Source organism: Aquila chrysaetos, chromosome 5 (assembly GCF_900496995.4).
Source record: "Aquila chrysaetos chrysaetos chromosome 5, bAquChr1.4, whole genome shotgun sequence".
Classification (NCBI taxonomy): Eukaryota; Metazoa; Chordata; class Aves; order Accipitriformes; family Accipitridae; genus Aquila; species Aquila chrysaetos.
The window spans coordinates 20,897,941-20,914,119 of record NC_044008.1 but is presented as its reverse complement, the minus strand read 5'-3'; the positions used below and the strand labels follow the sequence as shown (position 1 = coordinate 20,914,119).

Genomic DNA, 16,179 nt, shown 5'->3' with positions numbered 1-16,179 from the left:
AGGATGCAGAATAAAACAAGAGGACTAACTCTTTAGAAACTCAGCATTGAGAGGGCATGAGGCAGTAGCATAGTGTTAAATATTGATCAAGTCATGTACTTGATAAATATTCCTTCACAGAAAGCTCTAAATATTTGAATTTACCTTTCTGGACCCCTGACTTACCAATGCAGAGCAATAGGTGCTAATAATTGGGGGCAGGGGAGCAAGAGTATTGAGGAAAAAGATATTAGTGACTCCTAATACCCAGGTACAACATCCGTATGCTTCCTAGGGAACAACACTCTGATGGTTCTACTATGGTAATGGAAAGCTGAAAACATTCTCCGGAACTGAACAACAGTTAGGTTATATCAGACTACTCTCATTACTTTTGCAGGTCAGGCTAGGAAGAGTTTCTCCTCTCTACCACCAGAGAAAAAAATCCTTGAAGTTTTTGTTTTTCATTACTTCATACCGGAGTTGAGCTTAACTAAGGCCAATTCAGTTAGGGCTTTTTGTCCAGAGCTTGGCAGGGGGAGGAAATGGAAAGCAAATGCTTCCACAAGGTAATTAAGAACCTCATCAGGTATCCCCCCAGAATCCCAAATAACCTGAAGGGAACTTAGAATAGCAAGTTCTTCTTCATATGAGGAAGCATTATTTCAGTCTTGAAACATTAATAGAAGAGTTTGTACTGGAGAGACAATTCCCTTGAGTATGGGTTGATGGTAGTTTCTAAACAGAACTGACATTTCATGTTACTATTAACAAGGACCATTCAGACAATCATCTGGAACACCTGGGAGCGAAGTGTCAATGACTGAGCAACAAAGACAAGCTACACTCCTGTAAGATCCTTAAGGCCTAATATTACTGTAACTAGCTACACCTGTACTAAAAAAAACTCTAAAGATCCTTGAGTTGTATTCTGTGCTCCCCAAACTGCCTACTTTTTCCTCCTTTTAATTTAGCACTTATTAAATACAACACCTACCCTAACTTAACTTGAAAGATACATGGCATACAGGCCCTTCTCTGGCAATTACAGCTGAGAAAGCACTAAAGTTTTCATTCTCAGGCTGGCAAATTAAGAAACATCTAGATATAATAGCTGAAGGAAAGTAACTTAAAGAAAACATAAAAATACTTTAATACCATTGGGTATTTAAACTACAGCACACAAGATCAGCTTAGACAGCTTTTAACGTAAGAATCCAACAGAATCTTTTTTTGTACAATATTCACATAAACATGTATTGCACATACAAATCCTACGTGCACTGTTCACAAACTGAACTGTGACTTAGTCTGAACAAAGAAGTCTTCAGAAAGTGTCTGGCCTCCACTGCTCAACAGGTCAGTCCTATTCATACCCCTTTTATTTCCACTTACCTCAGGGTACTGTTTATAACTTCTTATAGCCAAGCCTCAGCTATGCTCTTTTTAGTTGTATTCTGTAATCCCTCTTTATGCTCCCTGTATCCACCACTGCAATGTATTCCAAACTTCACTCACTTTCATCAGAGCTTTAAATACTGTACCTGGATGGTCCTTAGCTTATTTACAGCTGTGATGGTCCTGCAAAATACACCAATTTTAGCTCCTATACTTGCCTTTAAGCTTACGGACAACACATAGGAAGTTGTGTCTATGCTATGCTTATTAGCTTTCCCTCTGAAATGGCATAAGAGACAACAAGATAAATTGATTGTAGTATGCTTGCTCTGAAAAAGACAGAAGCTATTACATGCAGCAGTAGACTGTAGTGCTCATCAATTCTAGAGAGTACTTGTGTAACAACTGTGAGCCACTGAGTACAGGTGGTAGCCAAACTTACTTTTCATCACTGTATAAACTAGCTTAAATACTTAATGCAAGTATCTGAAAGACAGACTTGTCTATTTACTTTTGGAAAGTTGTTTAAGTTTGACATAATTCTTCCTTTAGAAGAAAGTGTATGGGGAGGGATTTTGTTGGGTTTTTCTCCCTGCACCACCCCCCCGCCATAGATTCCAGCACAACTGAGTGCTGGAATTCAGTGCTGAACTGAAATACAGTGCTTACAAGGTTCTGGGGTTTTGTGGGGTTTGTTTGGGTTTTTTTTTTGGTTGGTTTTTTTTCTGGTTGGGTTTTTTTCCTCTTTTTTTTTTCACTGCCTAAATGAAAAATAGACATGACAACACAGTAAGGTATTAACACCTTAAAAAATTTTAAGGCACATTCCAACAAAATAAACTTTTATTGAATGCAGTATTAGGCATTCTATTTTGTTTAAGGGAACAGTGCTTCCCCCCAAAGAGATTCCCTTTGACAATTTCTAAAAGCTGTATTTCAGTTACAGAAATATTTCTTATGTCAAGAAACACCAAACTTCAGTCTAAACTTTTCTTGAATCATGAAGTGCAACTAAGTCTTTCCAAATGATGATAGTTTTCAGTAGGCACTAGAATGAGAAACCTGCAAATTGTTTACAATTGCTGGGTACAATGTTATGTTAATTCAAATTTTATACTAACCCATCTAGAGTGTTGTTCTTGAAGAATTATATAAAAAGTGGCATTTAAGAGTAAAGAAATGCAGCTTAAAGAGCAGTTTATCACCATTTAAAAAAAAAAAATCTTGATGGCAACCTGCATATTTAATACCATTTCCACAGTATGTCAGCTAGCAGAGACTTAGTCCAATAATTTAAAACTTTAGATAGGAATGTCTTTTGGTTCTGAATGCAGATCATAAGTCATCATGTCCAGTAGGTGAAGGCTCAGTTGTTTCACTCTCTACTTCCTCTCCTGTGAAATTAAGTATCATAATTAGAATACAAATGTATTATTAATTATACCATTTAATTTTTGACAATAGGAATTTTTTAAAGAGAAACCCAAATCAACGTCTGTATCAAGACCAGAGAAGCAATAAAGCCATAGAGAAGAGCTACTTGCACCATCCTCCTAGTCTAAGCCTGTAATTTTTTTTTTCCCTAGATGCAAACAAAAAATTTCAAATAAACTGGTATGATATTGTTAGTGGAAGAAAAAAGCAGCACAGCTATTTCTATTCTAAGCTTTTGTTTTCAGCTGTTCACAGTGAACCTTCTCCTTTCCACATGACCTGTCAGAAGAAATTCTGGTATTTGAAAACAAAAAGCACATATTACTCAGAATTATTTTCTATAGTGCAGAGTGCTCGGTTCAGATGTTAAAACAGCCTTTAAAAAAAGCACAGCAATTTTATTATATTGGTAAAAGCATTGATCTAAGAAAAAAGCTAAGCCAATTTGTCAACTTTTCCTTTTGCTTTTATTCTCATAAAATATCAGACCACATTAAAAAACATAGTAACTGATATCCTGAGTATCTGAACAGGAAAAGTACATAACTGATTTTAAAGGACTACTAACAGTGCGTACTGAGAGTATAAGGTCTGAACTGAATGGCTTTGAGTAGCAATACTACATAGATCCTTACAACTTATTAATATAAGATGAAAAAGCAGTCAGGGGACAGGGGGATGGGAACAAAAAAAAAAACCACAACCCCAAAACACCAAACAAGCTAAGAAGCAGAAAGAAAATAAAGGTATGAAATTGACTCTCTCACCTATTCTCCTACAACCTTTATCTGTCTCACCTATTCTCCTACAACCTTTATTGCAAAATAATCCTGTCTTTCACTTTGGAATTGTAAAAAAAGCCTAATGGAGTAATGAAACACTAATGAATGTAATTCTGTCCATAATACGTCATACATCCTAGAGCAAATTACACCTGAATTTTCTGACTGAAGGTATAGTTTAAGTCAAGCTAAACAGTTCCCCACTACTGAAAGATAGATACCTTCTCCATATTCACCTTCATACCAGCTCTAGCACTTTTGTGATCAGAAAAAAAAAATAAATTCAGCTCACTCATCCAGCAAAAAGAATTCTGCTTAATTTTCTGAGACTTCAGTGAGTTGAAGCAGCTTGCATGCAATCAGATAAACCCTTAAGTCATTATAATTAATGATAAAAGGAAAAAAAGCGGGGAGGAGGAAGATCTCCTTTTTATGATAGCAGTAATTTGCTAGTTCACTTTATATAATGAAGCCAGACAGTTAAGTGACTTACAAACACAACCTTGAGTAAAGCAAAAAAAAATATCAAAACAAGAACAGGACATTTAAAAAAATCCACTGTCTTTAAGCAAGAAAACATGCATGCCAGAATGTGGACTACACCACAAACTACTCGACACAGACCACAGCTGTAGGAACATGAGAAATTATACAGAAGAGTTTACAAGCGACTAGACCCTTAGGCAGAAACACACCTCCAAATTGCCAATATATTTTAAAAAAAAATCTGTCATTGAAAAGCCATTTACCTGTTTTTAGAATCTGAACACATGTTCCATCCTTATCTTCAAACCCTTCTGAACATACACACTTGTAACTACCTGAAGTATTAACACAGTCTTGATTCTCTTTCATGCAGACCTTCTCAGGAAGGTTACATTCATCTATATCTGGAGATAGGATAGGGAAAGAAAGAGTCCACTGCTGTTATTTTGTTACAAAACTTACTTGTGCTCAGTCATATAAACAAAGTTCTATTCAAATATAAAAAACACCAAGGAGCAGAATGCTGCTGCAACAGATTTTTTGGTTAAAATAATCTGTTACAGTTCTTCATGATTTAGACTGTGTTTCAAATTTATTCAGATAGTACTAGTTTTTTTATGTTTTGCAGTCCCCTATGTAGGAAAATGAATTAAGCAATGGCACTCGTCTTAACCTACTGAAGATTTCCCACAGTCATTTTCTAATGATGCCATCAAAGTACAACTAAAGGGAAGGGAGCCTATAAATACTACATCATCATAGTTAATAGCTACTTAAGATCATGTGTACCTTCTGCTCTTCCCCACAGAGAAACTCTAATTTCACTCTTTTTACTACCATTTCACATGTTATAGTTCACTATGAATTAATCACTTGAACTTGGACATTAATGGATTAAAAGAAAGACAACAGAATGCACGTTACATTCCTGCCTTTCTGTTACAAAATGAATACAGATGCACGCTTCTAATGAAGTGGTAGATAACTGACAAGAAGCTCATGTATTTGTTTCCTGAACCCGCTATAAAATACTTTGTTCCTTTTGTAGGAGTGTTTCACCTTTAAGCCTTGTCATGTATATTAGCCCAATAATATAAAGGAAGTTATAAAGAAAGTCTCTGCTGCTACTACGAGAACAACTGGGTTCATTTTGATAGGCTGGAAAACTGAAGAGTGAACTAACTGGTGCTCTACCATGTGTTGCTAAATCCACCAACCTGTACACTTTTCATCTTCCTTCATGTATCCAGATGCGCAAGTCTTACACTTGTCAGAACCTTCCCCTGTGCAACCTATGCAGCTGGTATCACATGCTAAAGATAAAAATATTTCAAGCATAAAAATTCATGTATCTGAGGTTTTAAGCACCACCCTTTAAGTCAGTCAACTTACCCACACAAGAAAACATAGAATCCTAGAATGGTTTGGGTTGGAAAGGACCTTAAAGATCACCTAGTTCCAGCCCCCCTGCCATGGGCAGGGACACCTTCCACTAGACCAGGTTGCTCAAAGCCCCATCCAACCTGGCCTTGGACACTTCCAGCGATGGACCATCCACAGCTTCTCTGGGCAACCCATTCCAGTGCCTCACCACGCTCTCAGGGAAGAACTTCCTCCTTACATCTCATCTAAATCTACCCTCTTTCAGTTTACAGCCATTACCCCTTGTCCTATCACTACACTCCAGGTTAAAGTGTCCCTCTCCAGCTTTCTTATAAGCCCCCTTTAGGTACTGGAAGGCTGCTGTAAGGTCTCCCTGGAGCCTTCTCTTCTCCAGGCTGCACAACCCCAACTGTCTCAGCCTGTCCTCCTAGGGGAGATGCTCCAGCCCCCTGATCATCTTCGTGGCCCTCCTCTGGAATCACTCCAACAGGTCCATGTCTGTCCTGTACTGAGGACCCCAGAGCTGAACACAGTACTCCAGGTGGGGTCTCACGAGAGTGGAGTAGAAATAACCATAAATCTCTTGTTTTCCTCATAGGATAGCTCTAAAGCCTCATAGCCAGTCAGGACTGGACCACATAGTACTAAATGCCTGGTATCACACCCTTTCTAGCATTACCTCTAGCATTAGATTAGGAATCTAGACGATAAAGTAGAACAGCAGATTAAAAATAAACCTTTGCATGAGAAAGATCCATCTGTGTTCAAACAATACTGGTGATCTTTGCAAGGAGAAGCAGCACACTCATCTAAATCTGAAAGATAAAAAGTGACAAGTTACCCAAAATAGTAGTAATGATTAAATAGACAGATTAATACTTGAATGCTATGCTTTGGGATCTTGTTAAGAACTAGCCCACAGAAGCTATAAACTTAAACTGACTGCATTGAGATTAATTTTACAATAAGTTCAGGATCAGATATGCAACATGTTAGACATAAAAGTAACATACTGTTTTGTTCAGCTTAAACTTAACATTAACAAATCAGAACTGATCCTCAGAAGATGTTTTGTGATGACAATAACAGATATATCAGAAATTCAGGAGCTCAAATTAAATAAAACTTCCAGAATACCTGCTGTCCTTGTCACTTTCAAGTGAGTGTTTTGCAAGCATTTATGTTTTTTATGTAAATATCACAACAAATCAGCAGACTACTCTTCTGGAATACTGTTGATTTCTCTACTCCTATATTACCAAGCTATGGAACTTTTAAAAGTATTTAAAAAGTTACACAAATGCACACACATATACTGCTTCGTTTTCTACACAAAGCAAACTGGAGAAAGCCAAGTTATGGTTAAGACCAGCCGAGCTGAAAACCAGTTCTACCTCAGAAGTTAAAACATGCTAGTCTTGATTTCAAGCAAAGGGCACAACAGTACTTAACTAAAAAATTCAGACAGAGAAAGCCTATTTCAGTGCCCTTGCTGTCTATCTCATCCTGTTGCTGCTGCAGACATCATTCCTACTGATTACTCAAATTAATTTATACTTGATCAGTTGCAATGATTATTTGGAAGAAAACAGCTGTAAAGAAGACAACACTGGAGGATCTAAAAGAAGCTCTTGGAGCATTCAACAGTTGCCTAAGCAGGTATCGCAGGAGCTGTAATTCAAATCCTAGTTCTCAGCAGCACTTTTAAAAAGAAGCAGTGTTCACATAATTTCTAAGATACTGTTTCCAGACATTAAAGGGTCTCTAATGGGTCAAATTCAACCAGTTAAACAGAATGTGCTACTCTCCCCCTAGTGTATTCCTGCTTTGGGAGTATTTTTAGTATTTGGGTTTTTCCTTAAGCGTTTCGTACATATTTCCTCATAAACCAAGAGAAATGCTAAGCTAGAAATAGGTAAGAAATTAATGGAAGCACTGAGCTTGACATCTCCTGGTATTTCTCTCCAATAATAGGAAAAGTTAGTATGCCTCGCTTCTAGTGAAATGTTTGAACTCTATTAGGGTTGAGCATTTATAAACATACAGTAATGTGAAGACAATTGTGCAATTACTAAAAAACATGTAGATAAGCTGACAGGAATCTTCCAGTAGTTGACAAAATTGTTTAAATCAAGAGCAGGGTACTGTTTAGCACTCAAACAAAAAACCATGTCTTGAAAGGAACACCCCACTTGCTGCTACCTGTATTCCACTAAACTAAAAAGATTCACAGTGAACAGTTTGATAAAGACAACTATAATCACCAAGCAATCAGTGGGGAGGAAATACTGCTTTCCTGCAATATGAAACAAGTTAGGAAGACAGAGACTACAAACTATAGAAATCTAAACTGACAGAACAGTTCCATAAAATACAATAAAACTCAATGTGATGTCATCTAATCTCACTAGCCAACGTTGCTGCAAAACCTGTTTGAAGTCTACCAAGCATTACTCACCCACACAAGCTGCTTCTTCATTTTTAATCCAGCCTTCTTTACAGTCTTGGCAGTCCTTGTTACTTGAACCAGTACAAGTTTTACAGGCAGCATGGCAGGCTGAGATAAGAGAAAACTACAATCTGAGCTTTGTTGGGAGATTCCAAGACAAGTTTGGGCACACAAATTCTCAAAGAAAAATCTTATTTAGGATTCATTGGAAGCTATTGTATTTTAGTAGCTTGAGCCTCCCAGTCACAAGATTAGATCTTGACTTTATGGAGTTATCATTTACAAAAATGCAGCTCTATCCCACAAAAACAAAACCCCTACAAACCTCAGGAAGCCAAACCTGGCAATTACAGTCATCTGCACCACTAAAACAGTGCCATGAAATTCTAGTGACTAGAAGTGGTGGGTCCAATTTCCAAAATATTTGGGAAGAGGAGATCAAGAAGGTAAACTTTGCTCAGCCACTCAGGGTTGGGACAACAGTTTAAACATTAGACTCAGCGCTCCCACCTAATGAATCCTCAGACTACTCCATTTGCAACCAGCTACAAGAGTGAAGTGTGAAGTGATACTAGTCTGAAGAACTTCACAAGTGTTTATATATGCATAAATATGTAACATGCATATATAAGCAGCATGTTATATATTGTAATATAAAACACATCATATAGAAGAATTACTACACGGCCAGATAAAAAACCCAACATAGATCGTGTTGAAAAACAATTTTATTAGATCCCACGGTCAGGATTTAGCTGCTGCAGAATCTCACTCAAGATGTAAAAACAGATGAAAATCTGACCAACTGAAAAAGTTTATTCCTATGACCTGACTTTGTTTCAAAATTAAGCTTAGACGTACTTAACTGGAATCTATATAGTCTACAGTACAGATCAGCTGTTTCCATGCCTGTTTACTCCAGTTAAGCTCAACTGAGACATGAGGAAAACCTAGCTTTCAACGTAGTCCACTGTGCAGCAATTTCCGCTCAAGTTTTTTGTACAGTACTTGGGGGTGGGGGGAGGGTGGTGACGTGGGGGCAAAGCTCGATCTTCCCTCCTGCCTCCCTCACGACATAAATGAATTCTGCTTCTTAATTTAAAGCAGGAAAAAAAAAATATTAAAAAAAAAAAATCAAGGGCAGTCTGGAAGGATGACATTGCAAAACCTTACAATTCCACCAAACTGACTGACGTGTCATTAATAGCTAAAGCTGAGTGACCAAACTGTAACTATTTTTTGTTTTTACATTTGTCACTTTAAATTGTTTCTAGTTTTGTTTACAAAAACTGAAGAAGGAAGACAAAGATCTAAGCATGTGCCAAAGACTTTGTTACCTGCACAAACAGAATGTGTCTCATTTCTCAAGGTACTGAAGTAACCATTAGAACAGTCCAAACAAAAATCTCCTGTATACTCCTTGTTACAGCTACATGAGCCATCTCCACCTCGGGTACCGTCACCATCACAGTGGCCATTTCCATGGCAAGGTCTTTCCGATCCACCACGACAAGCTAAAAAGGATCAAAAATACTTTTCAATCAAATGTTAAAGGGAGTAACTTCCTATTTTCAGCCATGAGCACCTGGATTTTCAGCAGCACTTCACAGACAGTAAAATGTAAAAAAGGAAAAAATAAAAAAGAGTCACACTAAACCAGTATACAATTTCCAAAATCTTTTTTCCCTTGAGAGTAACCAAAAGGCTTGCAACAAGGAATGCTTTGTAATATATTCAAGTGTAAGAGTTACTCAAAACAATCTCCAGGAAAGTTCAGTTATAAATTTAATTCTGGGTAAAGACTATGGCTTAGAATTTAGCTATTTTCTTAGCTTCCTGTCTAAAGTTGGTGTCTTTATTTATTCTCGATTTCTGAGAATGCTCATACTGCAGTTGGAAAAACCCTACTAGCAGTCATTTAGATCAATACTGGGAATTGCCGCTTGTTTTGTTAACAATTTAAAGAGGCCAAAGCTGATCTCTAACAAGGTGCAAGGTTTTAGAGATTTATAAATTATACTTCAGGGGCCAAAATACCTTTTTTATCACTTTTGCATCAAAGACCTTACTTTCATCCAGTTGTCTCCTACCTACTTTTATCCAATTTCTCCCATTGCCTTTTTAACGAATCCTCAGTTTTTAATTTCTTCATTTAATCCCCAACAGTGTTTTGGCCGTTTTACTCTTGAAACTGTTGTCTACATAGCTTCTGAAAGGCCACCTAAACAACAGACTTGATGTCACAGGCAGCCTTTAAACATGGGTCAGGTGTAGATGTGAACATCAGATCAGATGGATTCTGCACATGTAAGTACCCTTGACAGCTTCGTACATTACTTCACACCCAGAAGACTTTTCTTCAGGCAGGATGCTCACAAGGCAGCTACCTAACTGTCAGGCAACAGGCAGGTATATACTACACAGCAGCTGGTGTCTCACGGAAAATACCATACTTCATGTATTTGTCCATGTTATGAAAGACTGAAACAAACAGGTAAAAAGAACATATCTGCTACTGTATTTTTCAAAAGAAAAATTACCAAGGCAATCTGGTCCGTAAGTTCCAGCAGGGCAGCAAACTTCTATTGTTTCTATGCAAAACCACTTAAACAAATCAGGATACTTCTTCTTTCTGTATATGAAAGACATTAATTTATCAATAAAAAGAACGAAAAGTCTTTAAAAGCCAACTCACACAACTGAACCTGCACAATGCAACAGAGAAATCTGTTGCACGTGACAGATTAGAAACGTATTTTTTTTGTTCTGAAGATGATCTTATTTCAGGAATCAATTTTTAGAAGTCCTCCAACTTGAGATTAATACCTTTTAAACTATCATACTATTAACAGACTCTAACCAAATTTTATAAATTATATTTATGAAAAATGTGAAATAAGAGCAACCAATAAAATCAATTCATCTTGATACATACACACACTTTTTTTTTTTTTTTTAAACATCTTATTTTTAGGGAAGGTTTATATATAGTTTAGTTGGTCTTATTTATGTCTTTCTCTTAAACATAACTGCTGTGTCTTTATCTCAACTATGCGGAAGATAACCCAGGACAGATACTAACATTTTCCTCAAGTTATTGCCGACTTGACAATAGGGTGCCTGTTACAATTTCTCCTCTTTTTTAGCATGAGTCAAGTATTATTTTAGAAGGATTTTTTTTAACACTAAGAAGTTACTTATGTTCTGCTCTAGTAGTAGCATACACCCCCAATTACCAATGAAATCGCTACATATTATTTTGCAAGCAAGCAGGAGGACTACTACAGTTCTGAATGACAATTCACAGATATCAGTATCACACTGGTGCTTAAGTCTCAAAAACTTTAGTAAAGGCTTAGATATTCTGTAGCCTGACAGAAGTCTTCAGCAATTCCTGAGGCATGTACAGCTTCTCTTTCTAAACTATTACGTCTGATCATACTGACTCCAAGGCTCAGGCCCTGGAAAGTAAATTTACTGAGTACCACACGTAACATAACAACTTACAAAAAAAGATCTAAGGTATTCATGGACAAAGAACCTGTCTTTGGAAACAACCACAGAAACTGAATGACATTTGGACATCGCAGGTTAAAGGACAGAAGGCAAAGTTAATCAATTGCACTCAAAAGGTCTAGTAAATACAGAAACTTTCCAAAACCCAATGTATTTTATGAATAGTTTTGTTTATTTTAGGAAGTCTACCTTATCAAAATCTCTAGTTTAAGACCCGTTTCTTTCAGTTCTGCAAATTTAAGACAAATTTAAGACTCTGGGTTGCATAGCTCACCTTTCTGGAAGGCATGTCCTATGAGGAGCAGCTGAGGACTTTGGGCTTGCTTAGTTTGGAGAAAAGGAAGCTGCGGGGCAACCTCATTGCTCTCTACAGCTTCCTGAGGAAGGGAAGTGGAGAGGGAGGTGCTGAGCTCTTCTCCCTGGGATTCTGGGATCCAGTGATAGGATGTGTGGGAACGGTTCAAAGTGGCGCCAATGGAGGTTTAGACTGGACATGAGGAAGCATTTCTTTACCGAGAGGGCAGTCAAACACTGGAACAGGCTTCCTAGAGCGGTGGTCGATGCCCCAAGCCTGTCAGTGTTTAAGAGGCATTTGGACAATGCCCTTAATAACATGCTTTAACTTTTGGTCAGCCCCGAATAGGTTAGACAGTTGGACTAGGTGATTGTTGTAGGCCCCTTCTAACTGAAATACTCTATTCTATGCTATGCTATTCTATTCCATTCAAATGGCATGCTAATGTATACATGCTCCTGTACAGTTAGGTAAAAGCATGAAGTAATAAAGCAGTTATTAAGAGCAAAGCGGGTTATCAAAAATCCTTATCCAGTTATAAAATGTTACAATGGTAGTTCACCCTATTGTATTCTAGCTGATTGAGAGTGCTGACAGTCTAAAGTAGTAAAAAAAGAAAATACTTAGAAGAAACATGATTTGGAATTAAAAAAAAGATCTGAAGAGATTTAAATGCTACAATGCCATCCTTGCACTAATTATATTTTATAATGGTATATGAAAAGCTTAGTTGTAACAGAAATCACAGGCTAGCTTATAAGGCAGATAGAAAAGCCAGCTGCTATACTACCATCCTCAAGAGATCCAACTTCTGCATTTATTATTTATCAATGATTTTTTTGATTACCAGGAGAACAAAATAACATTTCAGGAAAAGAAAGCCAACTAAAAACCCACAAGAACCAAAGAGTCCCTTGCAGTTTTATGACAAAGGAAAACAAAAAAGGTAACAAACCTCAAAGTTTTCCAATGTTAGTTTGCCTCAACACCCCATTGGTAACTGAGCAGACAGTATATGAGAAGCCAGACTGGATGCTTTGGTGCAACACTTCCGGAATTGAAAATAAAAAAGAACATGGTAACAGCGGCACATGCTGTTAAAAGTCAGCCTGAACTCAGCTGTACCCAATGGCAACTCTTGAAGGATAATGAAGAATTACCCTGTCCTGGTTTCAGCTGGGATGGAGTTAATTTTCTTTCTAGTAGCTGGTATAGTGTTACATTTTGGATTTAGCAGGAGAAGAATGTTGATAACACGCTGACGTTTTCAGTTGTTGCTAGTAATGTTTAGGCTAAGTCAAGGATTTTTCAGCTTCTCATGCCCAGCCAGCAAGAAGGCTGGAGGGGCACAAGAAGTTGGCACAGGACACAGCCAGGGCAGCTGACCCAAACTGGCCAACAGGGTATTCCATACCATGTGACAACCCATCTAGTATAGGAACTGGGGGCAGTTGGCCTGGCACGGGGCGGGGATCGTTGCTCAGGAACGAATTGGGCATCAGTCAGCGAGTGGTGAGCAATTGTATTGTGTATCACTTGTTTTGTATATTCCGATTTTTTTTTATTATTATTATTGTCATTTTATTACTATTATTATTATCATTATTATTTTCTTCCTTTCTCTCCTATTAAACTGTTTCTATCTCAACCCACAGGTTTTAATTCCCCCCCCCCCCGATTCTCTCCCCCATCCCACTGCAGGGGCAGGAACTGAGTGAGTGGCTGCGTGGTGCTTAGTTGCTGGCTGGGGTTAAACCACGACATACCCATGCTGCTATTGCTCAGGAACAAGATTTAACATTAGTAGTTCATCCTCTTAGATAACTTATCCACACCAAGATCTCCACAAAAAAATTCGATACTTACAGTTTGAACCACCATTTCTCTATATGTTCTTCATGCTCTTCTACCATGTTGTTACATTCAAAGTTACTACTGTCGCACAGATTCTCTATGATCTCTACAAGACGAATTTCGCTACAAGCAGAGAAGGAAAATCGTAATTTAAACATTTGACACCACTCAAGACATGACAGAGAAGCTAGACTTCAGTCTAGAATACTTTATCAGTTTATGCTGTGTTCTGAATTAGTTCCAAAACAAAGCAAATATCAGAATAAAGCACTAATGAACATTACTTCAAACCAAAAAAAAATAATGAGAATGACCACCACAAGAACGACTTCGGCTTGCTTGCACTTATGATGTCTGCAGACTGTAGGTTTGATAGATTTTTAGCTTCCCAGCAAATTTTTAGTGCAGTATTTTTCTCCTAAGTTCAACAATAAGTTTCATGTATTGTTAATACTTGACACAAGCCCACAAAGCTCACAGTAACTGAGGTTCAGAAATCCCACCCTTACATCTCAATGCTCCAACTAAGACTAAAAAGTGAATTTGAAATTTGGAAGAAAGATACCAGATCACTTTGCTCAGTATTCAAACGTATATACAAAAGAGTACAGTAATCTGCATCTCTTCTAGTTTTCTGTTTGGCACTGAAAAGTGACAACTCCAGGGAGGAGATACTGCTTTAATTCTAAAACAAGTATTACAGTACTCCACACCTTTTATGACTATCAATTAACTGTTGACCATTATTTAAAGATCGCCACTTTAGGACTTTAACGGGTAAATAGAAAAAACCTACTATGACCAATGACGGTATTAACTTTGGGTTTTTTTTCCAGAAACAAGACAAATAAAGGCATCAATAAGGGGCTTCAGTCTTTACTGTACTCTTTACAGTGTAATTTTACATTTTAATCAATAAGAATTTAAGGCTTGGACACATGAAATGTTAGCTACAACATTCAGTATTTAAGTTCCGGCCAAACACTGGTACAGTGAAGTTACGCACAGTAGACATTAAACTTAGCCAAATGAGAAGTACTGAGACAGCTTACCTGGACTCATACTTTGACAGCGTCTTCTCTTCCCAAGCAGTGTTTCCACCACCAAAGTTCTTTTTAGCTGTATCTGCTAATCCCTACAAATGAAAAGTACCAGAAGAACGTAAGTTACGTAAGGTTTGTTTCTAACAAAGATTAAGGGCAATGCTTGTACGAAAATTGTGAAAGGCGCCATGCAGAAACTTCAGTAAAGCTCTGAAGCTGCTGATCAAATTGCTAAGTGAAAGAAACAGCTAGCGACAACGTGAAAAGCGATAAAGTGTAGGTTATAGGATAACACGACTCAATTTTCCCAACGCCCAAACAAGGCCCTGTTACAGCCTTCATTTTTGTCAAAAACCATACACATATGAAACTTCATAGCCATCTCCTTCAAGTTCTCAGGAACTTTATTACTCACTTGAACGGGACCTCTACTTCGTTCAGTTTTGACGGTACTTGGCCCAGTTTTCACCGTGTTGTAACTTAAACACGCAACCATACAACAGGACCATTCACCGCGATTGGCGCGCGTTCCCCGGCCGAACGCCTACCCAATCATGCCTTGCAAGAGACCTCCGCAGTGAAAGCGATCGACCAAGCCAGCGACAGCCAGTACAGGTACAAAGAGTATTAAGCACCTGTCGCAAGCCGAAGCGGCCCCTCGCTGCCTAATCTACCGTGCCACCACGCAGGGCGGTTGCAAGCGGCAACAGACACAGCGTCTTGGAGGACGACGTTGTCCGCCAGCACCCGCTCACGGCGCCGGGCATGCTACAGCCGCTCTCTTCGCTCCGAAGCGCCAGCCCTCCTCGGACAGCAAAGCCGGAGGGGCGGCAGCTCCGTAGCCCACCGGCCGAGGGACCACCGCCGCTGCCGAAGCCGGCAGCAACCCCCCCGCCGCGCACCAGCCGGACCAGACGCCGTCCGTAACGCGGCGTTCGGCCCGGGGACGGGGGGGCTTCAGCAGCCGCGGGGCGGAGAGCCGGCCTGCCACCGGGGCCGCAGACCCGCACCGCGCCGGGCACCGCCGCCTTCTCCGGCGGGCCCACCGCGGCTGACCGGCCCGGAGCCCGGCGGCCGCCCCTCGGAGCGGCCTGCGCCGCCGCCGCCGCCCCTCGGGCCGCCCGGCGGGACCCCGCGGCCGGCTCCCGGCCGGGGAGGCCCCCGCCTGCCGCCCCCCCCTCCCCCCGCCGCGAGGCCGCCCCGCGGCCCCCCGGCCCCGCCGCCCACCTGGTTGAACCTGTCCGCGATGCCCCGGCAGGTGGAGCACGCCAGGCGCCGCCGCTCGCCAGCGCCCAGGGCGGGCGGCAGCGTCAACAGGGCAGCGCAGAGCGCCACGGCCAGCGGCGCCCGGCCCGGGCGAGGCGCGGGGCCGGGCCCCATGGCGAGGGCGCGGGGAGCGCCGGGCAGACGGAGCGGGGCCGCCCCAGCCGCGGCAGCCAGCCCGCCTCAGCGACGGCGGCGCGCTCGCCTCGCCCCGCCCCGGCCCCCGCAGCAACCGGCCCGCGAGCTCCATTCAGATTTCCGCGTCAGCCCCACGCACGCTCCGGCCGCAGGCGCTCG

The 16,179-nt window shown here is 40.2% G+C and overlaps 1 protein-coding gene across 1 annotated transcript; it reads right to left on the bottom strand.

Annotated features, from left to right (window-relative positions):
• Window positions 1–2,202: 2,202 nt before the first annotated feature.
• On the bottom strand, window positions 2,203–16,109 carry CRELD2 (cysteine rich with EGF like domains 2). The gene is made up of 10 exons (XM_030016420.2): window positions 15,847–16,109; window positions 14,629–14,711; window positions 13,589–13,699; window positions 10,452–10,543; window positions 9,249–9,425; window positions 7,921–8,019; window positions 6,200–6,277; window positions 5,297–5,392; window positions 4,343–4,483; window positions 2,203–2,771 (listed from the first exon to the last, which is right to left on the bottom strand). Exons 1-10 carry the CDS (start codon window positions 15,997–15,999, stop codon window positions 2,713–2,715), a joined length of 1,089 nt encoding a protein of 362 aa, XP_029872280.1. The 5' UTR covers window positions 16,000–16,109; the 3' UTR covers window positions 2,203–2,712.
• Window positions 16,110–16,179: the final 70 nt, after the last annotated feature.

Excerpts from the sequence above, each read along its gene's own strand:
- CRELD2 (XM_030016420.2), bottom strand. The coding sequence starts at position 15,999 with ATGGGGCCCGGCCCCGCGCCTCGCCCGGGCCGGGCGCCGCTGGCCGTG. Across the intron at positions 6,278-7,920 it reads TGAAGAAGCAGCTTGTGTGG|ATTTAGATGAGTGTGCTGCT; the intron begins GTGAGTAATGCT and ends TTTATCTTTCAG. Across the intron at positions 2,772-4,342 it reads TGTTCAGATTCTAAAAACAG|GAGAGGAAGTAGAGAGTGAA; the intron begins GTAAATGGCTTT and ends TTAATTTCACAG.